The sequence below is a fragment of the Sitophilus oryzae genome, unplaced genomic scaffold, assembly GCF_002938485.1.
Source record: "Sitophilus oryzae breed Bouriz unplaced genomic scaffold, Soryzae_2.0 scaffold_1000_pilon_pilon, whole genome shotgun sequence".
Classification (NCBI taxonomy): Eukaryota; Metazoa; Arthropoda; class Insecta; order Coleoptera; family Curculionidae; genus Sitophilus; species Sitophilus oryzae.
The window spans coordinates 2296281-2320735 of record NW_022145617.1 but is presented as its reverse complement, the minus strand read 5'-3'; the positions used below and the strand labels follow the sequence as shown (position 1 = coordinate 2320735).

Sequence of the window (24455 nt, the reverse complement as noted above, 5' to 3'; positions counted from 1 at the left end):
AATGAAACTTCTACACACCCTGTATATCCGAAACAAAGTATTTTAGGACATAAACTTATAGGGACTTTTTTACTTATCTTTATCTGTAGAATAATTAATTTATATAGAAAATAGGCAACAAACAACAACTTAAAGCCAAGTCATTTTGTACAAATTATAAAAAAAAAATATTTTCTTCCAAACTTGATAATACATTGATATATTTATCTGTAAGGAAAATAATTAGGTAGGAATATATAAGAATTTATGTTTGTATGTTGTTATATGTTGTAAAAAGAAATATACCTAGTTAAAATTATAATAAAATACTATATGTACTGAAATAAAAACATTTTATATTATTAAAAATGTTTTATTATATTTAAATCTACATATTTATTTATATACAATTTTGTATAAACTCTCCAAGTTCTACCTAATTTAAAATCCATAACTATAATTATAGATTTTCACATTCCATGTTTCGTTTATCAAATTTATATGACTTATTACATTAATTTAACAATTATTTTACATTATTTTCTTTACAATTTATTAAATTAAACATATTTATATTTAAATAGTTCATTTGGCAGCTATCTTATTCTTGAGTTTAGGGGATTTACCACTTTTCCTACCATTAAAGCTACATTCAACTCTGTATCCATGACAAAGTACAGAAAGGGATGATCGGCTCTAAACTGTACAGGTGGATATCTTCGTAAATTTTCTAAAAAATAAGAGTTATTATTAGTAATACCGTATTATCGAAAAAAATAAGAAGAAAGTAAGAACTTATGATTCCAGTATTCATAATTCCATCAAAATAATTAAAAAAAAAGAAAAGATTTTTAAGAATTGGGTACACTATAAGTATAAGTACCATACGGTCGAAAAAAACGGCGTCAAAGACGACTGAGGAATGACAATCGATGATAATTTTGGCGAGGGTAATCTCTATATAGACGTCATTTACTAAAAATTGACATAAAATTTGCCAAAACATTAATACTAATTATAGAAAGATTAAAAAAAATAGAACGTATCCAGATACACAAATCTATTTCCAAAAAAAAATTCTCGAATTTTCAACTCATTTTTCAATTTTTCAAAACATTTTTACTCATAAAAATAATTTACAAACTTTTTAAGGCCAACCGGCAGCAAGCTCCATTAAAAAATAAAGAAGAGTACGAGCCAAGTAAATGACGTCTAGAGCTTGACCTCGTCAAAATTATCATTGATTGTTATTCTCCAGCCCTCTTTGACGCAGTTTTTTTTTCGACCGTATGGTACTTATAGTGTACCGATTTTTTTAAAATATTTTGACGGAATTATGAATACTGGAATCATAAGTTCTTACAATTAATAACATTAAAATCTGATATCTGAATCGCAGAAGACAATGAATGAAGCTTAATGTCTTTTGAGGCACTTAACAAAATTGACGTGAGAAACACTTTGTACCTTAGAAACAAACATAAAGAAAAAGCGTGAATTTTAACACTGAACTAAATCTCGTTACGCAATTTTCAGATGGTAGGTACACACAAAAAGTACCGTAGATCAGAGGCGGCTCGTCAATAGGAGAATTCGTGCACCCACAACAAGAAAAAAGTAGGTAATAAAAAATAAACTTTAAAAAGTAAATTTTAATAAAAAAATATTGTGTGCACTATGTGCACATATTTGAAGTAAAACTTCTTACCAACAACTATTAAATTGAAGGATTTGAAGGTATGTTTGAAAAAGTGTAGTTTGAAATGTTGAAAAAGTAATAAATAAAAAATTAATAAAATAATTTGATTCACATGACCGTCTGTACATACGGGTACCTCTATCCACGTGCTGAGTTTGGTTCCAAGTGACCCGTAATCATGTAATCAAGAAAAATCCTGATGAGTTCGTCCATTTAGAGGCATCGGTTCGAAACGTCGAGGGTGTCATCCTGTAGCCCGTCCCCAATTATGCCGAAATCGACCCACATTTTTCTTCAATATCAAATCCTTAGTCCCACCCTGATGAAGATGTAAACGAAACGTCGTCGTATCCAACTTTACAGGATGGGACCGTGTTCACCGTCGCTCACATAGCCTATACCCACCTGTGATACCCACCAAATTTGGTCGCGATCGGACCACAGGATCGGACGATTCAGCTTTTGACATTTCTTACGTCAAAACTAACTGTCACAGTGACACGTGTCGTACACAGTCAAATTGGCCTTGGTCCCATCTATCGACATACCAAATTTCATTTAAATCGGACGATTTTTTCTAAGCCGTAGTCTGTCCTTACCACTTTTCCTCCCGCGTGTCGAGTCACGGCCTTGAATTTTTACTCCCAGCGCGCGTAAAGAAGTTTCACTTCAATAAAGAAAGAATGAAATTACATGCTTTAAAAAGAGTAAAAAGAACATGTTTAATTTTTACTATAGACCTACAATTCGGTAGGTACGTTATATTTAAAAAGATATAACTGTTTCATTTAAATATATATTCTATGTTCTTAACCGTTGCTTCTTTGGCAAACTACGTACCCTATAAAGATTAATACATACGCGATCTTCTCTATCTACCCAGACAGCACAGTGACATTTTAAAGACAACTTGTTACAACATTTACTGACATCTCAAAGACGTCTATTTTCGCCTTTAGACGTATTAAAGGCATCTTACCATAACGTCTGATGTTGAAAAAACCCAACATCTTTAAGACGTTTTGAGTACAATGTGTTTAAGATATATTTTAACAATGTACTTAAGATGTCTTTTAATATGAATGAAAATGGGAGACAATGGTGAATTATAAAATAAAACATCTTCTTGGACTGGCATTGTCTTTAATTTTTAAATTAAGTATGTTTCTCTCAGATGACCTCACTGACCAGTATGAAGTGAACAGTTAACATTTTATAATAGTGATATATCTGACCGAAACGTTATGTATTGGTATTTTCTTCTTGGACAACCACTGGAGGGACATTTTCAGATGTGTTATCATGCGCATCTAAAATATGAATCATATAGAAATAAGATAATTGTTCAAAAATATCTAAATGTTTTAAACTTACTTGGCTTACCTACAATATCAGCTTTAACTCCTTTGTTCAGCTTTAATGATGAAATTTTGGTAAATTCTCTGATGAAACTTTATATCACGTCCCTTTGCCAAACGGTTTCGCGCGCCTTTTTACAACTTACAACAACGAAAAGAACAAACATTTTCCGCGAGGTTTTCCAGAGATTTTCGATCACATAACCTCACATCAACATCAACCACAACCACAGGAGATAACTGTCACGCCTGTCAATCGTCATATTTGCGCCTATAAATTAAATCAGGATAATGTTCTTATTTCTTTTAAGATAATATCATATTCCTGTCATATTATACCAGATTATACTCTCCTTTTCTATGAATATCGCCTACTCTAGAAAAAAACGAGATAAATAGAAAAAAATTAATTTAAAATTTCTCATCATTTCTAATGTAATTTTAGAGACGTCCTAAATATGTTTTATTTCATCATCTTATGACTATCTTTAAAATGATGTCCAAAAGTTGTCTTATTTTAGTCTTTAGGCGTTAAGATCTAATTAAGATATAAAAAAGACGTCTTTAAGATATTATGTGCTGTCTGAGTATGGCTGTAGTTGACGAGTCGCCACTGCCGTCGATTGACAAAACAATTGGCGGGCATTTTTGTTAAATTGCGCCTGCTGGATTAATTGCATCACTTACGTAATCAACCTTGCGCGGAAGAGTTACACCTTTACATCTGATGACCCGCGCTTAAAAAATACTTAACAATGATGAGTATGTATTTTTTCATTACAAGAAAACTAAAAGTACACTCCGCGACAAAAAAATCTTCCACCCGTTCTTTTATAACTGTCTTATAATTTATTTATTACTAGTCTGAAGATTTTCTTTCAATCACACGGTATAATACTCACTGTAATTCTCCGCTGAAGGATCCAAGTAGTTTCGTATGGTCACAGTGACAGCTTGCTCGATGTTTGTGACGTAGATATCGGTCACATTGGTCATCGGTGAAAAATCGGCCTGTCTTGGTTCGAAAATCCTTCTAATACCCAACTTAAACATAAGATTTTGCTTAAAATTACTCTTAGTATTCATTTTAAAGTGTTTTTTTTAATCACAGCTTACTCCATACCAGTCAGTCATCTTGCCTTGCTTTTGCAAGTTCGCGTTCCCAATATACGCAGATTTCTACGTAATTGATCCTAAATCGACAGGCTGGTCGGGAATGGGCTGTGGTTTTAATTACCCTACACATACTACTGATATGGCGGCACTATATAAGTTGCAAAAGGGAATCGTCCAACAAAACTGATATGTTTTAGAAAATATCGGTTGTGTGTGTATCGCAATTTTAATAATAATACAGGGAAAACAAAAAGTAAGTATCTATAAGTACCTGTTGGAGTGTTGGTGTCAAAGTAACGTACCCTTTGAGAGTAAAACTAGGAATGGTGGCTATCACGTGAGTTAAACGTAAGTTCTCCAAGATGAATCTCAAATTACCGTGTAACCTGTAATTTTTTACACCCTGTATATACCATGCAAATATACAGGTGGGTCTTAAATAAGTGCAAATATTTTTTGGGGTGGTATATTTTGAGCAAAAATACGTCTATGAGTTTTACGCAAAAACAATATGTTGAAAATCGTATATTTTCCTTTAAAGGTTCCTGTATATTTTAGAAAACTTTTTAGTATTTCCCACGGTATAGTTTCTTAATCTCTGATATTACCATGATTACGACTTTACTCTATGGTTACGGCTCTAAAAAGGATGCAAATACAGAAAAAATCCTGGTGGCTCTCAATTTTTTTTAAAAATAAGTCAATTTTTTTTAAATTTTCTAAAACTTGAATAACTCGGTTATTTTGGAGTTATTTGAAAAACGGCAAAGGGAAAATATGTTTCTTTTATCGAGATCTACCAGTCGTGAAAATATTTGCACTTATTTAAGACCCACCCTGTATATGGCAAATCCACAGATATAAAAAAATATATTTATAGCAAAAAAATGAAAATATGTAATTTGGATTTAAAAATATATTTGAATCACCCATTTGTATAACAAAACTAGTATCAAACTATATCAATAAAATTAGTTTTAAAACGTTTTATAAACAATACTGACTCACCTGAGGTCACAAATTAGCTGATCAACTCCGTTAAAATCTACAGGGAGTAACAATAAAAGGTAATATTTGGTGTTGTCCAGAGGAAAACTCAAGGCAAGAGCATTTAAATTTGGAACAAAGTAAAAAGGCAATACTGTATCGTACTTCATGAAGTTAACTCCTGGTTCTTGGTACTTCCCATAAGCTGCGAACGTTAGAGGCTCTTCAGGCCTGTAATATGGCCTATATGGCCTTTTGTGTGGTGGAATGTAATGGCTGTTATGTTCATAGTACCTAAAAATCATGTTAAACGTCATATTTAAATGTATATGTTTGTTAATTAACTTTTAATTAATCTATCTGCAAAATTATTTTTCTAAATCACATTATAACTACCTTGCAAAAACATAATCTGCTACTGATCTAACTCTTCTAAAGTTCCTGTTAAAACCTTCAGGAGTATTCGGAAAATCATTAGTATTTGGCAACGCTGCATTGGCGTCATCATATAAGGGAGTTCCCTGAGTACCAGTACCATTAAACTGAGCATTCGCGTCATAATTATAGTTGAAATCGAAATTATTTTGATCAAAATCCCCCATATCCTAAAAAACTCAACTTCTTTTAACTTCAGTTAGGTTTAAATTAAAGAACTGTATACCTGAAACTCTGGAGTAGTTCCGATAAAGAACGGAGTGGTAGTTTGGAGGTCTTGAAGTTGTTGGAGTAGTTCTGGAGGTGGGGTAGTTTCTGGGTTGCCTTCAGGAGCAGTAGTCATGGTACTAGCTTCAGTAATATCTGTTTTTACTTCTTCGGTAGTTGGTGCCGTTACGGTAGTCATAGTTTCCTTACTGGTAACTTCAGTAGAGGGTAACGTAGTCTGCATTTCAGTTAAAATTTCAGTTGTAACTTGAGTGGTTTCTTTGGCGGGTGTAACTGGTTCTAGAGTAGTCATAATTTCTTCCTTGGCTGTCATGGGAACTGTAGTAGTTGTTAACATTGTTGTTGTACTGGGAGGTTCCGTTATTGTTGTTAATATATCAGTTACAGTTGTTTTTATTGTCGTAGTAGGCAAAGAAGTGGTTGATACAACTGTAGAAACCTCCGTTTCAGTTGTATCCGCAACATTTTCAGTTGGTAAACTCGTTTTTACAGTACTACTTGAAATTTCTGATGTAGCCTCCTTTATTGTTGAATCTGTAACTGCTTCAGTGCCTGTAGTAGTTGTTTCAGGCAAAACTGTAGTAGTAACAGTGTTTATTTCTGTAGTTGTAGTTATAGCAGGTGTTGTAGTTGTACTGGCGGGAAGTATATTTTGCGTTGTTGTCAAAATTGTAGATTCTTGTGGTGCAGAGTCGCCAATTGTTGTTCTGGTACTTTGCGTAGTACTCTCGGTTGCTATAAAATGTTATTTATTTAATGTTGCATTTATTAATCTTCCGGTATATTTGTATTAAGGCTGCTAGTATGAACTTTGTTTGTTGCCATGTTAAATGACATGTTTTATACATTGATTTTTGTTGTCAATCAAGTTCAGTTTTTTTTGTCAAAAAAACGCCTTTCGCACGAATTCGGCATAGGTTCGAGTACGTTTCCATTAAAATGGAGGAAATATTAAAAAAAGCTGAAGAAGCACGACAAGCGTTACTTCCACTTAAAAAAGAATCCATTTACCAAAAGGAATATATTATACAGGGTGTCCCAGAAATAAGTGCGAATATTTTAACTGGTAGTATAGTTCAACCTCAGAAACACGCCTATGAGGTTTTTTTCGCGAAAAAAAAAATTTGAAAATTCTAAAATTTTTGAAAATTTTTTTGGAATTTTTTTAGTTTTTAGTGAAAAACCATAATTTCTTGATAATATGGCAACATAGGTATTAGATTAAATTTACAAGAAAGAAAATCCAGAAAAGATCCAGTGGTTCTCAAAATTTTAGCAAAGAATATATTTTTTTAAATTTTCAAAGTAAAATAACTCCGTTACTTTGGACTTATTTGAAAAATGATAAAGAGAAAATATGTTTCTTTTATCGAGATCTACCACTCCTTAAAATATTTGCACTTATTTCTGGGACACCCTGTATTACAAATACCATCAGTGGCTGGGACAGGAAAATCTTGTACTGGGGATGTCGATGAAACTGTTCTCTCTTGTATTTTTTTTATATATGTGACATTAATGATGCAAATAAATTAATAGCGGAGTTATATGAGTGTCCATTTTCATTATATTATTACTCAAAATCTATATTTCATTTCATGGTTGTTACTTATAAAAGGTAGAGGTAATTATGGCAAATTAATTTCGTAATTAAGTAAGAAATAAAAGACTAAATATTTACCTGTTGAAGTTGTGGGAGTAGGAGTAGTGCTCATAGTAACTTCTAATGAACTTTTTGTTGTTGTTTCTTCTGATAGTTTTGTTGTTAATTCAGATGGAACTTCTGTAAGTTTCACAGTTGTTTCTGGTGTAGTTCGTGCTAAATTTTCTGTTGTAGTTGATACTGTAGTTATAGTAGTTTCTTCACTAGGTGTAGTGCGCATGGGACTGCCTAATCTATTCACTGCTTTAACGGTAGTTGTTTCATCTCCATTCAATTCTGTAGCTCCTTCAGAAACGCCTAATGTAGTTCCTAGTGTAGTTATATTTTCTAAAATTTTACTATTTTTACGAAATTTTTATTTTTAATGTTTTTAACTCAACCTGCTGATGGAGCGGGTGTTGTAGAGGGTCCTGGATATAAGGCATTATTAAATGATCCATAATCAAACCCATAAAATCTTAAAACATCTTCATATTCGCTACGGAGTGTTACGTTGTTAAGGTTAAGCGTGAGACCAGCTAAAAAACCTTCCGGGGGGATAAAGTAACTCTAAAATATAAGAAAATTTATATCTACAGGGTGTTTTACATTCGGCTCACGAAATAGTAGACAGTGAGAGTATGTGGGATGTGAAACATCAAACTGGATGAAAATATGTAGACAGGGATGACAACACTGGATGATTTCATTCTGGAGTAATTGATCAAATGTGATACAGTTTAGATCATGCTTTACCTTCAAATGGCGATGTATGTCCCTTAATCCTACCCTCATGATGTGTTTGTCTTTTGGAATGTGAGCTGCATAAACTATTTCACTAGCTGCATCTCCTTGGATGCCTTCTGTTAAAGCTGCCAACACACTAAGGGCTCCATAGGGTGAAATGCCGATGTTGTTTTCGTTGTGCTCGTTGTGGATCTGTAAAAGAACAGCTGTCATTGTACTTCTCTTAAACAGATTACGCATTCTCTTAAGCAGATTAATATAAAGGATCTCATTTCATTAAAGAAATACGAAAAACATCGTCTACTTAAATTTATTGTTTTTAATATTGCACTCTAATGTTATTTTTGTAGCTTGTTAAATTAAAAGTCCCAATCAGACGCTGATAAGTCCAACCGTGAGCTGCAAGTGCACGGATTACATGTGCATTTATATTTTATATGTGCATTTTATTTATTATTTTTGCATATGTGCATTTTATTTATTATTATTAATTAAACTAATTTCAAGTCCGGCTCTGTCTTTTTTTAAATATTTAATCTATTCATCGTTACAATATTGATAAGCTTTCAAACTTAACAATGACCAGGTTCCTGGACCTGTCGCAAAGGGGCGGGGGACATTTATTTACATTATCATTTGCAAAAGTGAAATCAATATATCTCAACATTAACAATAAGGAGTACAAAATGCTTTCGGAGGTATAAGAAAGTTCAAAGAGCTATAAATAAAATTGAACGAAAAATAAATTTGTGTAATAGAGAGGGTTGTAACTCTTTGGAACATGTAGAGCATTAGAAACTAGTTTGTAGAAGTTGATTTATTTATAATAATTACGATTAATATTATGTATATTATTAGATCGCGTACTGAGATTTCAAATTCACAATAAAAAAAGTTAAAAATAATATCTTTAAATTGCTGACCTTAACATTATTTATTTGAATCTTTCAATTGGCTTGATTTTCCTTATTCAATGTTAATTAGCGTTGCTCAATATTGTTGGGATGAATATAATCAGATCACAGCTTACAGAATAATATAGCTTAGACACTCGCCAATTTTTCCCACGCTCGAATTTAAAACGCCCCACTCCAACGATGCTTAACTGAATTAAGCGAGTCAGCCACATTCAGTCGATGCATAACCTCTACCGGTGACGAGTAGGGCCGTATTACGGAAGATTTTAATTCGATTTTTTCTTATATTTAACCATAGGTATTTGTGCTTTTATTTCAATTTTATTTTTATTGTTGGAATGGGAAAAGGTTTTCCGGGATGTGCGGCTGCTGGTTACACAAATAATTATGGAAATAATTCAAAATATAGTCTGTTTAATTTTCAATTCAATTCAAAAGTATTCACACTTTAGAGCTTTTCAAAACGATAAAGACCACTTATTTGGAGGCTTGCTAATGCCAAGTGACCATTTTTTTATTTAGTGTCCTTATTGAAGGCTATTTTTATAAGCTTTGTATGTAACTATCTATGTATGTATGTATGTTTTTGCGGGGCAAATCAGAACCACTTCCTTTTATTGTAGGAGATTGAAATTTGGCATGTAGGTTCAGACCCGATGACAATATATTTTTTGCAAGGCATGACCCGAATTTTTGACAGCTGTCAAAATGGCGGCATTTTTGAGGTTTTTGATTTTTTAAAATTCTATTTATGAATGGATCGGGCTAAAATTATATATATAGGTATATTGTGGGTATATACATATGAAAAAAATATATGGACGGCCATCTTGAAAAAATGACAGTTTAATGACATGTTAAAATTTCAAAGTCAACCGATTTTCATAAAAATTGATATATAGGATGGCCATGGGCTAAAATAAAAGAAAAAAAATTTGAGCTGTCAAATTTGACAGCTGTCAAAAAAATTTCAAAGTTGTCCGATTTGGATAAAAATCGATGATGGCCATGGGCTAAAATAAAAGAAAAAAAATTAGTTGTCAAACTTGACAGCTGTCAAAAAAATTTCAAATTTGTCCGAATGTGATAAAAATCGATATATTGGATGCCCCCTACCCCATAGTCGGTTTTCATTTTATTTGTCTCACATTTGAACTGTCAAATTTGACAGCTGTCGTTTTTTTTAAGTTCTCCTTTTTTAATGAAAATCGATATACATATTATTAGGATGTCCATAGAAAGTTATTTAAGAAAAAAATTGAGTTTAAATGTGTGGCACTGAGAAACCGGCATAACTAAAAAGTAGAAAATAAATTTTACAAAAAAGCTTTTTTTAAAAACAAGCTTTTATTTAAATTTAAATACACTAAAAAGAATAAAATAAACTTTTTCTTTAAAACTTTTATTATGAACTTATAACGCCATTACACAATTTTAATATTATATAAAAGCTTGTCGCGAGATTTCTCTACATCGATAAACAAGTAAATTAACTAAAACCTGTGTCTACCCTGTCTCATTTTGAAAGTTTGTGTTATGATAGACCACTAGACCAGGAATTACAAGATAAACTTGTCGTACCAGATTTTTATGAGTGCAACTGTACACTCAAATCTTGCGACAAGCCTTTATATATTAATATTAAAATTGTGTAATGACGTTATAAGTTCATAATAAAAGTTTTAAAGAAAAAGTTTATTTTATTCTTTTTAGTGTATTTAAATAAAAACTTGTTTTTAAAAAAGTTTTTTTATAAAATTTATCAGAACAATTTTGAAGAACTTTCCTTAAATGAAAATATATTATGTAAATTCGTTAAATTATTTCAGACAATTAGATAAATTCAACCATCCTTGTCAAAATTTTCCTATAATGTATTTTTTGTTAAAATTATACGCAAAAGTTAATTTATTAATACCTCAAAAGAATATTAATAAGAACTTAAATATAGCAAACAAAAACCGAAAGCTCCTAATTTGGAAACATTCGTAAATAACTATAAGTAATCAATGTACCTATTTCATTTTGCTGTTATTTCTAGAAATAAATTAATTAATTTGTTTTTTAAATGTTTTTCTTTGAGAATGCATATTTATTTAAAGTCAACAATTTAAAAAACGTGTATCTAAATTATGTTCTAGCACCAGTCGAATAATTTTTTACGTCACGTGTAAAAATTTTTTTAATACATCTCTGGACTGCCTGCCGCTTACGCGGCTATTGGTTGTGGCGGAAGAGCTCGCCGCTCTAGTGTTCGCCCTCTTTCGAATCGCAAATCCAGCGTAAAAAGATCAAAGCGGCACGCTACACTGTCCGAGCTGTTATCAGATTAAATAATTTAAAAAAACAGAGTCGAACTTAAAATTATTTTAAATATAATTAAATAGTTTTGTTGTTGTTAAGGTACCCAAAACAAAAAAAAGTATAAAGTGTGGCATATCATTGTACTCAGGAGACTGAGTTTTTTTAAAACCAGAAATAAAAAATGCAGGTCCGTATTAAAAAAAATTAAGTTGGCCTCTGTATTTCACAAATTATCAGCTAATTTGAAAATTTAAAAATACTATTAGATAGCCCTAATAAAGTGGCTATGAGAATATATAATTAGTTTTTTGATTTGCTAAAAAGTAACGACAGGAAAAAATAAAATTGATTTTCAAAAAAATCTTTTTTTTTCAAAAAACTCAGCAATCCTTGAAATTTTTAAAACTTTTTTGATATCATCTTGTTGTACATTGTACATCGCAAAGCGCAACTTTGTCCCAATTTAAGCTTGTTCGTATCTACTACGATTACCGAGATACTAATCGTCGTTCTGTCTCTGCCATAAGAAAGTCGTCGAAGTTTTTGTATATTAATTTCAAGTCTATGACAAATCTTTTATGGAATAAAGGAATGAATAGAAGGAATATTTTTTTTAAATAGGAAAAATTCAAACTGATCTTAAAAAACCGTTCAATCACAAAACAATTGTACTTATATACGCATCGCTCTTTTTTATACGTTTTTTTTTATACCATTTCCTTTCTTGAATAACAGTCGCGGGTTATTTTTTCTATGTGATGACAAATTCGCCAACAATTCCTTTGATAAAAACAACAAGAGCATTAATAAATCCAGATGGTACTACTTGAATTATTCATTATAGGTGTGAAGAATCGATATAAGCAAGGTGCGGAACTACCATTGTTGGACAGCGGTTCTTTTTTAATCTTTGGCAGCGGTAAGATCATCAACCCGAAAATTAAACAATGCGCATTAAGTCGGTCCCAAAAGACGGACGCATCTACAAGGTTTTAATTTTTTTTCACGAAAAAAAAATTAAAAATTTGTAATTTTTTTTAGCTGTTAGTAAAATACAAGATAACCCAGAAAAGATCCAGTGGTTCAAGAGTGGTTCCCAAAATTTACACAAAAAATATATATATATATATATATATTTTTTAATTTCAAAGTAGAATAACTCTAATTTGATTTTTGTTCAATTCCGTTTAAACAGAAAGTGGTTGTAAATAATTGAACAAGTCAATCAATCCCTGATTTATGTCATATACTAATATACCAAATTTCGTTTTTTTACTTAAAAAAAATAAAAAAGTTTTGGGGTTGAACTGTTTTAAAAAATCATCCGGTATGTTTATTTCTGCCACTGCTGAAACTACTTGACTTGACTACTTACCAGGTACTTATGTCATTTCTATGACAATGCGAAAAAAACCATAGAGGCGTAACCGTAACAAAAAGGAATAAATTACACGCACTCGTTGCTCTCGACCTTATAATTTAATCGTCTTTGAAAGAAGAAAAGAAAATTCTTAAGTTCACCTCTCATGGTTTACGAGAAATAGTTATATAGACTTAAGGTATATTATATAGACATCATACATATACAGGGCGAGTTACCTACGATGTTCTCTATGGGTATCTCGGAAACTACTGGAGATAGAGAGTCGGTTAAATGGGGAAAGAATTGCAGTTTCGTGGCCTCATAAATATGCGCCTTTTAGATTTTTGAAAAAGTTATATTTCGACAAAAAAACAAATTTTGGTTATTTTAAAAATTGTCTCTAATTCCATTATAATCCATTTTAGACAAAAAGTTTTCAGATAAAAGTTGTAGATAATCACATCCCTAATGAGTTTGTGTTCTCCGTTTTTTCTAAAGCCTGTCATTTTTGATATATGACACAAACATATGTTTTTTAAATGGAAACCATAGTTGGCCATGACTTCATAAAAAGCGCCATTTTTAAGCTTTTCAGCGATATAAACTATAATATGTTTTTTTTTCACAAAATTACTGAGTTATAGCCAATTCTTATCTTTCTTGACTAATTTCACATAGTTAGCCATGGAAACAAGTTCAATCGTCGTTGCTCTCAGAAATGTGAAACTGTCACATCCAAACGTTGTAAATTAAAATAAACATAAATTGTAAATATAAATTTTCAAATGAAGAAAAGCGTGTAGAATTATTAGTTTAACTTTTCTTGGCCATACAGTTTCGAGGATACATTGACGGGTAAATGTTACTTACGTTTTTTAGAGAACGGTTTTCAAGACATATTAAAGACATAGACAAGTTAAATTTCATCAAGAACATCGTAGGGATCTCACCCTGTATTTCGGACAACTAATACACAGCTCAAGTTCTCATAGACACTTAAAACCGACATCATCAGGATAGCAGGTCACACAACGCTCGATGGAACGTATACCTAGGCTGTTTTTTATTTTGCTATAGAAGTAATACATATATGTACTAGTAAAATATTACTATATAGTTATCAAAGTATATGCTGATAATAACAAAGAAAGACCTTAAAAAAATTAGATTGGATACGACAAAAAACCCAGGTAATAGATGTCATTCACAGATTCAAATCCCTCAAGTGGCACTGCGCAGGTCACCTGGCAAGAAGGACTCACAACCTTAGATTAACAATAAAAACTCACAACTGATGCACCACAAAAATTACAGCATGGTATCCACGAGGAATTAAGAGACCTAGAAGAAGACCAAACCTAAGATGGGACCATGATATTAGGAAACTAGTAGGGATAACTTGGACCTAACAATCTTTTAATTTAAATTAAAAGACTTATAATAGATTTTAATATAAACTCCTTTATTATTGAGAACAAATTGTAGAGATTCATTCTCCTTGAATTAAATAACTTTAATTGAAAGGGTCTATTAAATCGCATTAAACAAATTGATGTACTTCGATGCAGGTAAAGAATTACACAAAATTGAGCATGCAATTAGACGCTGCAATAGGATGGTAGTTATGTTGCATGTTGCATTAAAACTATAAGAGTTTTATAATAGTTTTAAGCAAATATTTAGTTTATTTTCTATATACACGGTGTCCCATAAAGGTCTAATGTCAATACGACATATCGCTCATTACGGAGGAACACAAAACATCGGATTAAAAATCTAATTACACCATGAAGGATTTTTTCTTTCAAAAATCCCTACTAAAAGACACAAGTAGCGCTTTTTTATTGCTTATTCTGTTTTATATACTGTAAATGGTGTAAATCCGGTGTTTAACCATAGTAAATTTTTGTTATTTCTAATATAAAATTCAAATGAAGTGACTAAAAAGTACTCCCTCAATACAAAAAGAAATGCAACGAAGTTACAATTCAGAAATAAATAATAAATCAAATTCAATACAAATTTCACTGGTTTGAAATGACGCGTAAAAAATTGCGACGTCACCTATTAGCATTTGACTGAATAGTTGACAGAGGGCGCGAGTCTCTGAAGAATAATATTATGGCGTGTCTAGTTCTCTGCTACCGTATTTACACCATATATCTTAAACGTTAGATTTTTCTATTTTTATTAAGATCGTTAAAAATACGTTTTTATGTGGGATTATTCTTTATTACCCCAATATTAAATTTACTTTTATATTTTTTACTACTAGAAATTAAAACTTAAATTTTTATAATTAACAGGTTACTGCCATTTTTATCGAAGCACTAAACACTACCAAAGTTGTTCGGATGTTCGAGGCGTTCCAGGGTTCGAGGTTAGATTTGTATTTTGTGGATTTGGCGTTTGGCGTTAAATACTTTGAGTTTTCAATTTTGTTTTATTGTACCCTCTTTATTATTTTTGTAATGAAGGGTGTTAAAGATTGATTTGTGAAGGAATGTCTAAATAACTCTGAAAGCTCTCCAGAAAAAGTTTTTATAACAGTTCCTTTGGATGAAAGCCGTCGAAGAGCCTGGTTTAAAGCGGGAAGACAACAATATGTCAGCAAAAGTACGAGATTTTGCTGTGAAGATCATTTTAACGTAAGTTCCTTAAGTTTTATTTTACAATTAATTTTATATCTACTTTAAAATACATTTAGAAAAATGGTTTTTATTTACCTTTGTACCTGGTGGCAAACCGTGATACTTGAGATGAAATTGAAGTAAAATAAAAAAATACGGGTGTCATAAAATTGTATGAAGATTAATTATTTGTAATAAAAAACTATGGTTAAACTCCGGATTGTGCTGTAATCGAAAATATTTCAATAAAGTGTGATTATCTTCTAGAAATTACTTGATAATTGTAAATAATGCGGAAATTATAGCATCGTAAAAATAATAGTAGGCAAGAGTAATTATTTAATTGTTTAAGCTTGGATATAATAGGTTTAATATTAAAAATATGTTTTAAATAATAGATGTGAGATTTAGATCTTTATAGTTCAGAGAATGATCCTAGATATTGACAGGTTGGGAAAAAAACTACGCTCGAGAAATATTCTCGAGCGTAGTTTTTTTCACAATATGTGTCGCTCTTATGTAATACTACGACGGAATAAAGGAGTTATGAAGGAAATTCAATGTTTTATTTAGGAAAATACGTACTACATTCTGACATCAGAAGTGGGATCGAGTTACTAAAAGTACCAAAAAAGCTGGAAAGAAATGCCAGGGCTGTTACGATGTGCAAGATGCAAATTCGTATTTGCTGAAATAGGTCTTTTGAGTGACCATGTGGATGTAAAAACTAAAGCAGTGGAAAAATAAAACTTCGGAGGATACATTTGAATAAAAAAGATATCAATTAACACATATACTTTTTCGGATTAGTGAAATGGACTCTTAATATACCTTTAAAAAATGGATAAGGCGGGTTTTGCAACTTGACGCCTCATATTATAGTAAATATTAATAAGTTTGAAATTCTCGAATTTTAAAAAGGTAGTCAAAAACATCATTAAGCAAAAAAAATGATTACATTACATAATCCTAATTAACTGAATTTTACCTTGACTCTTACATAAATACACATATTTGTGGATAAATCTCGATATGTCTATATCATTACCATTATTTCTATCCTTTTTCTGTCTCTATACTTCGATATAAATACTGCAAAAACGGTAAAAAAATTCAACGAACGACAGCAACAATACATAATCTAGCAATTTTATACGGGCATGGGTTTCATCATCTGTTTTATGCAGAAACGGATCATCACGCTATTCTAAATTACCTTTTTGCACTACCATTAGTTTTTTGCTATAAATAAATAAATAGATATCCACAAAAGCAAACTGTAAAATACCACAGAAATTTGACGGGTAGATAGTAGTTCAGATTCGAGTTCAGATTATTTTGTCTTAAGAGTCACTAGTCCGAAAAAGTAGCAAAATAAGTGTTCAGCATTTAACGTTTTATGTAAAACTGGCTAGGTATTTTTACACAAATCAAGAAGAAATTAAAGATAAAGGATTATACTATATCCGTATTGTAGCACATTTTTAGACAACTTCTTTTTTTTTATGATTTTGATGGTCAAACATCAACAAAATATTTCTTATGTTTGGACTAAATTTTCTCGAAAATAAAGACATAATTTAAAATTCCGTTAGAATACGGAAATAGACTTAAGTTTTGTATAATTTATATGGGTTTGTAACAAATTGCTAGCTATTTTATGGCAAATGCTGAAGCTCTGCAAACCTTAATCAAGCCGTAATGAAAGCACGCGTGTTTGGAATTTTGGATGTGACTTAACACGATAGGATTTGGCTAAGCCTTAGGCAGATTTCTGAAATACAATATATTTTCTTTTGGCCACACACCCGCTTTACCCGACCCCTGAGAGCCACCCGAAAGTACAGCGTAATAGACTCTTAAAGTTAAAAAAAAACAGTGCGAGTGGCAACACCGTTTAAAAGAATAATAATAAAAGTCTAAAAGAATCCAAACTATACCTACTTGTCGTATGCAGAATTTTATATTCTATTGGAATATGATTTAGAATGAGCTGAAATGTTACACTCAGATGCAAAAAAACGCAACAAAAACGAACATTTTTTCGTCAAGTTTAAAGTGTTATATTTTTTTTACTTTTTGCCCTATTTTCATGAATTTGTTGGCAAACTGTATAGATTAGATTCTTAGAGGTGGCTTTCGGCCTGATCCACTGCGACCTTCTCAGATCTATTGTGGTCCTCTTCTGATCCTTAGATTACATTCTCCACTCCTATCCTTTTCACAAATTTTAGCAACTTGGAGACTGAACCCTCCATGTAGCTCCTTGGCAATGGCCTATCATTGCCTATTATCGGGAACCGCACATTTGCCAGGCTGTCACACCGACATAAAATGTGTTCTGACGTTTCTTCTTCAGATTGGCAGAACCTACACATAGCTTCGTCTGTCAATCCCATCAGCTTTAGATGCCTATTTAGCTTACAATGCCCTGTTAGTAGACCTACTACAGCTTTGACTGTCTTTCTGTCCTTGCGTATCAAGTCTACCGTGAATTTTGGCGAATGTTCTACAATGAACCTTTTCGTCTGTCTCTGCCCTGATGAGTTTCTCCACCATTCTAGAGATTTGTTGGCCACTCATCGTTCCGTGACCGCCTTTGCAGCGCCGCAGAAGGGTTCTGGGCCTATGAATGGCACTGATGAGCCTTGCTTGGCCCTTTCATCTGCCTTTTCGTTACCCTTGTGACCCTCGTGCCCTGGCACCCCGGCCAACGTAACAGTGCTACGTTCGCCCAAAGTATTCAGAGCACGCACACAGTCCCACACTAGTCTAGAATAGCAGACTGTATATAAATATATCAACTTTAATTCATTAACTCAGCTTTTTATAAACTTAAGTATTTGGCTTATTATAAAGGGTTAATTGAAGGGTTGTTTTTTTACCATAACTTTAAAACACCCTGTGCAATAGTTTCGTGAGTAACATTTCCTAAAACATTATTTTCCGATCAGAACCATGTCTCCTGAGCATTTTCTTTTTTGACTCATGTTAAAACATGCTTTGGTTAATTTTTAAGAGCGAAATGAACTTGCCACCAACAATTTGCAATTTTTTCAACTATTATTACTTTATGATGTTATTTTTTAATATTAGGAGGTGGCTTTGGTGACTATTATCATAATGTCATATCGACACTGATTAGAACACTATATTAAAATATAAAAAAAAAACGTTAAAAAGTATCGATAGAAGCTTGGTTTTAATAAATATTAGTAACACTAACAGAACTAAGGATATTAAAAAATACCTGTAATAACTAAGTATACAAATGACCACCGACCAGCAAAGTCTCTAGAAGAGTCATCAATCGCAACACAACGATCTACAAAATGTGGGTCAGCTGCATTTGCGGGGATACACTTTCGGGCATGATCTTCATAGATTGTGTATTTCAAAAATCGGCGAATTGGTTGGTGGAAATTGTATCTAAGCTTAAAAATTGGCAAGAGCCGGGACTGGTTGCAGTGAAGGGAGAAAAGGCCGAGGAGCAAGGGGAAAGACACCACCTACCTGCATGGGCGCCGGATAGGGGGGGCAAGAGGGGGCATTTGCCCCCCCCTGGATCACTGAAACAGTAGAATGTGTTTCAATTTTTTATTCATTTTTACCTTGCCCCCCCTAAATTTCATTCTTCCGGCGCCCATGCCTACCTGCTGAGCCTTATCCAAGGTCAGAACTTCAATATAAGGACATCGAGTTGGCGAGTCATCAACTCGAGGGAGGAGGGTCATGGTCAGGTCCTCACAATAGGAATTGACATCAAATCCAAGGAGGCAATATAGAAAGAGGGACATATCCTCTATTATAGATACGGGATAACACCGGTATCAGGTCTAAGGAGAGACCAAGTTAAAGAGGTGGAGAAAATGGAGACAGATCCTCCAGCTTCCACCTCACGGGTTCCTCAGCCGGTGGCAAGCTCCTCGACTGTGAAAAGCGGCACCGAGGGTCAAACTCCAACCGTGAAAGGGTGTGTACACTCGGAGGAAGAACTGTTGTCAGAGGAGGATGGGAAATACCCTGTCCCCTCTACAACAGTGGTATGATAAGTTATAGATTGTGTGATGACTCAAGGAAGGGGGCACAATCGATCTTTAAGGTCGCAGTAATTAACCCCCCCCTTACTCATTCTACATTCTACATTCTATTCTTCTTCAAGGACCAAGCGAATATTTATAATTTCGGCCATCTTCAACAAGATCAATGACTTTTGCACAATCTTCGACAATAAGAACCATATTCAGTCATACACAACAATAGTCACCAAAGCCACCTCGTCATTATGAAGAATAATATCAAAAATTGTGGCAAGTTCATTTTGCTCTTAAAAATTAACCAACGCTTGCGTTGACATGAGTCAAAAAAATAAAATATTTAGTACATGGTTCTGACTGAAAAATGATGTTTTAGGAAAATTTGCTCACGAAATTATTTCACAGGGTGTTTTAAAGATAGAGTAAAAAAACTCTTCGATTTACCCTCTATAATAAGTCAAATACTAAAGTTTATAATAAACTGAGTTTATAATTTTTATATATTTATTTATTATATTTTTAAAAATTTTTAATAAATAAATATATAAAAATTATAAACTCAGTTTATTATAAACTTTAGTATTTATAAACTTTTAGTATATATATATATATATATATATATATATATATATATATATATATATATATATATATATATATATATATATATATATATATATATATATATATATATATATATATATATATATATATATATATATATATATATATATACAGTTTGCTAAAATATCAATTTTAAATTAGACCAAAAATGTTTCCGTTGCGTTTTTTGCATCTGAGTGTAGTTTTGTTTTGTTCCGATTAATTTGTTTAAAAGCTGTTATCTACATACATATTAAAGGTCCATCTAATGATGCAAAAGGCATCGATTTTAAACATTAGTTCCAGCCCACTTTTGGTACCAACTATAAAACGACTAATTCCGTTTTGTGCATATTATTGTTAACGAGCGGAAATGAAATTATACGTGCCGTTTTTTAAATTTTGTTTTAACTGAAACTAATACCTAAGTAGTACCTATTTTACTATAACAGACGAAATGCGTAGGATAAGTATGGTACATTTTAATAATTTCCAAAACGAATTGCTTCAAGTAGATACGAACGACATAATTACACAAATTAATTAATTAATTTTAATCAGAAAATGTTATTAACTCCCATTAATGGAGTGAGGGATTTTTGAGTTTTTTTGACCGAAAATTATTTTTTATTTGATTAAATCTAGGTGGTTGTGATATACCCACTATGATATACCCAATGGTGAATGCAGTGTGCATTCACCAATTAATAGAATCATATCAGTTATCTATGCTGTAGGGTAAGTTGGTTAGGCAAATTTTTGAGAATTTTTTTCATTTCAATTGGCACAAAATCATAACTAGTTGTTAAAGTTGGACTAATTTGACGACTATTTTGAAGTAACGTCAGACATATCACAACCACCTAGATTTATTCAAATAATAATAATTTACTGACATTTTTTCATAAAAATTAATAAATTCCCCAATAATATCGGAATAACATACTGGGAAAATCAATTAATATACCGGGTGCGTCTTAAAAGTGCCTCACCCCTATAACTTTTTTATTTTTTCAATTAAAAAAACGAGATTTGGTAGGTTAGTATATGATTTAAATTAGGATTAATTGACGGTATTCAATTGTTTTTTGTCACTTCCTGTTTCACCGGAAATGACTACAACTTTTGATTTTTAAATGGCACCCTCGGTATTTTTTTTACTTTATTCGATAGAAAATAACACTCTGAATAAAATGATATATCATATGTCAACTTTTGACATTTTCGCATATGGTTTATTTGAAATTATAACTTGCGGTTCGTAACGAAAATTTGACTCGAAATACCAAATGTGTGGTATCAAATTATTCGTAAAAAAATGCTTTTTCTAAAGATACTAGTGAGCCACCCTGGTTCCATTTAAAAAAAATTAAGATATGATTAAAAATACGATTTGAGCATTTTCTAACTGGCCAGGACAAGACACTATAAACATTATACGATCAAATCTATTTTTCCAAGGCTCCTTGATTAAAAGTTAGCGTTTTTGACATAGACGTGGTTCTATTTAGAATGTCATTTTCTATTGAATAAAAGTTCTAGTCATTTCCGGTGAAACAGGAAGTGACTTAAACAATTGAATACGTCAATCAATCCTAATTTATGTCATATACTAACGTACCAAATCTCGTTTTTTTATCTAAAAAATTAAAAAAGTTATAGGGGTGAGGCACTTTGGAGACGCACCCGGTATATGGTGCATGTTCCGTTACAAAAAACACAACTTTAATTTGTAAGTTTTTTTGTGGACGCCCTGTAGAGCTCTACATATTTTTAAAAAATGTTCTAAATTAGCCTACAAATTCTCACAAAATTTAATATCAATACAAACTGTCGTTCCTCCTTGGATCCTACGCGTCGTATAAGAGGTGCCACCCTGTATTGCGATTTTTGCCCCAAAAATCTTATTGCGGAATTTAGACCCCATAAAATAAAATAAAATAATCTAGATCCATTTTTAATCTTACCGCTAACAGTTTTACCCCTAGCTCGTTAATAACATCTACCATCACATCCCTCGGCAGGGGTGTCTTGACTTCCAGGTCCCCATGCCCATGATGGCCCCCTAAATCACCTAAATCTATATGGTAATAGTCGTACGCTGGTTGCCAGTGCGATTCTTCGTGGCAAAAACCGGCACAAAAAAACGTCGGTACCACCAAAAACGCGTAATAGTACTGCGATAGCATGTTAGCTAGAGCCCGAGCGGTGTCTCAGTTGGCACTGGCCGTCGATGTTCGGATGTTTCACGGATAGACAAAAGAAGACACACAATACAAGCTAGGTGGCTGGTCACACGCCATTTTCAATCTTAATTGGTACCGTAATTAAAATATTTTTGTGTATAATCAGGTAGATGACTCGTCTCTCCAAACCTTTTCGTTTTTTTTTTGAGATTTATACTTTTTGTTCCAGAAATATTCGTTATGTTGATTTAAAAAAGTTGCGGGAAATGAAAAAAATATATTTATTTTGTATATTTTCTCAAATTTGTCAAGACCTATTATACAGGGTTTCCCAGAAATAAGTGCCGATATTTTAAGAGATGGTAGATATCTGGTCAAAAGAAACATCTTTTCTCTTTACCATTTTTAAAAGAAATTGAAAATAACCGAGTTATTTAACTTTGAAATTTTTAAAAAAATAACAAATCGACATTTTGAGAACCGCTGGCGATAACCGGCGGAAGAGTTAACAAGTGGCACTAAAAAGTTTTTTAAAATTCTCCTGAAAAAGTATAAAAATATATAAAATTTGAACAATTTTTTTTCGTAAAAAAAAGTCATAGGCGTGTTTCTGTGACCGAAATATACTATCAGTTAAAATATTTGCATTTATTTCTGGAACACCCTGTATTCGAAATATCATAGATCATAGAACGGTTTCAGTGATTATACAGGGTCCGGCAATAGTGCGTCGGGCATCTGTAGCCTAGAATAAAAAAACTTGGGAATTGTTTATATGCAAATTTAGAGTATGAAGGTATGTACAGGGTGGGTCAAATTCGACGCATTTAAATGGAAACACCCTTTTCTATAGGAGATAGACGAAAACTAATATCGGTGTCTGGAGCTAAATTTTTGTCAAAAACATGATGGTGAAAACCGCATATCGATATCTGTAACCGTTTCGGAGTTACGGGGTGTTTTTAAAAAATATGCATTTTTAACAAATCGCTGTAACTTTTTTGCTATGGAAAATGTTGTATTTTTATGAAAACATTTTCAAAGCACCTTTTCACGTAGAATTTAATGGTTTAAGTATAATTTTTTTAAAATTAATAATTTAAGAATTATCAACAGAAAATGTTGATTGAAATGATTTTTTATATGGGACACCCTGTATATTTTTAATTTATTGAAAATAATTTAAAATTACCTTTCCAAAAATATATCACGCTTGATATTTTGCTCGATTCCTCTTCGAGATATAGAGTATATAAAAATTCGCCCGCTTTAAATTAGTAGGCTTTGAACGGCACCGGCTGTAATGCAAAAAAATTCTATCTGTGAGCATTGAGCATCAATTAAAACGAAAATAATATTTGCTATGAGAGATGCAGAATTTTATAACAATTTAAAATATATTTAACCAACATCAATACATTTAAACTATGTCTAATAACAATAAAAACAAATAGCAAACCAAGACATGAGATTTTGCTACAGGTGTTCGACATATCGACCGTCTTCTGTTATGGACAGACGGGGCAGTTTTTGAACATTTCTCGCGGAATTCATTGACTCAGTAGAGGCGGAAGATACCCTCTCATAACTGCTAAGTATTTTTAATTCTTGTCTAGATTATACGGAAGAATAAGGAACCTTTATTCTTCCGCAAATATATCCATAGGATTAGATCCATGGGTACTAAGTCAGGCGGCCTCGACGGCCAACGGCTGGGATCTTGGTTAGCTATCCAATTATTCTTGAAATTGGCTGCAACATTTGCTGGAAAAATATGTTTTCGAGTTCCATTAGGGGCATATCATCAATAAGGGGTCCAAAGCCTACTAGTTAAAAGTGGCGAACTTTTAAAAATTCTGTATTTCGAAGGGGATTATAACAAAAAATCAAGTGTGCTATATTTTTGGAAAGGTAATTTTAAATTCTTTTCAGTTAATTAAAAATATAAAGGGTGTCCCAAATAAAAATTAATTTTTCTGTTGATAACTCTTAAATTATTAATTTAAAAAAAATTATACTTAAGCCATTAAATTCTACGTAAAAAGGTGCTTTGGAAATGTTTTCATAGAAATACAAAATTTTCCATTGCAAAAAAGTTACAGCTATTTGTTAAAAATGCACATTTTTGAAAAACACCCCGTAACTCCGAAACGGTAACAGATATTGATGTGCGGTTTTCACCATCATGTTTTTGATGAAAATTGATGAAAATTGAGCTCTCCTA

General features: G+C 32.2%; 1 protein-coding gene across 1 annotated transcript; it reads right to left on the bottom strand.

The window, feature by feature from the left end:
• Nucleotides 1-394: 394 nt before the first annotated feature.
• On the bottom strand, nucleotides 395-22254 carry LOC115879447. The gene is made up of 10 exons (XM_030896335.1): nucleotides 22013-22254; nucleotides 8201-8383; nucleotides 7846-8014; nucleotides 7484-7792; nucleotides 5801-6537; nucleotides 5536-5744; nucleotides 5161-5433; nucleotides 4424-4538; nucleotides 3939-4080; nucleotides 395-709 (listed from the first exon to the last, which is right to left on the bottom strand). Exons 1-10 carry the CDS (start codon nucleotides 22232-22234, stop codon nucleotides 576-578), a joined length of 2493 nt encoding a protein of 830 aa, XP_030752195.1. The 5' UTR covers nucleotides 22235-22254; the 3' UTR covers nucleotides 395-575.
• Nucleotides 22255-24455: the final 2201 nt, after the last annotated feature.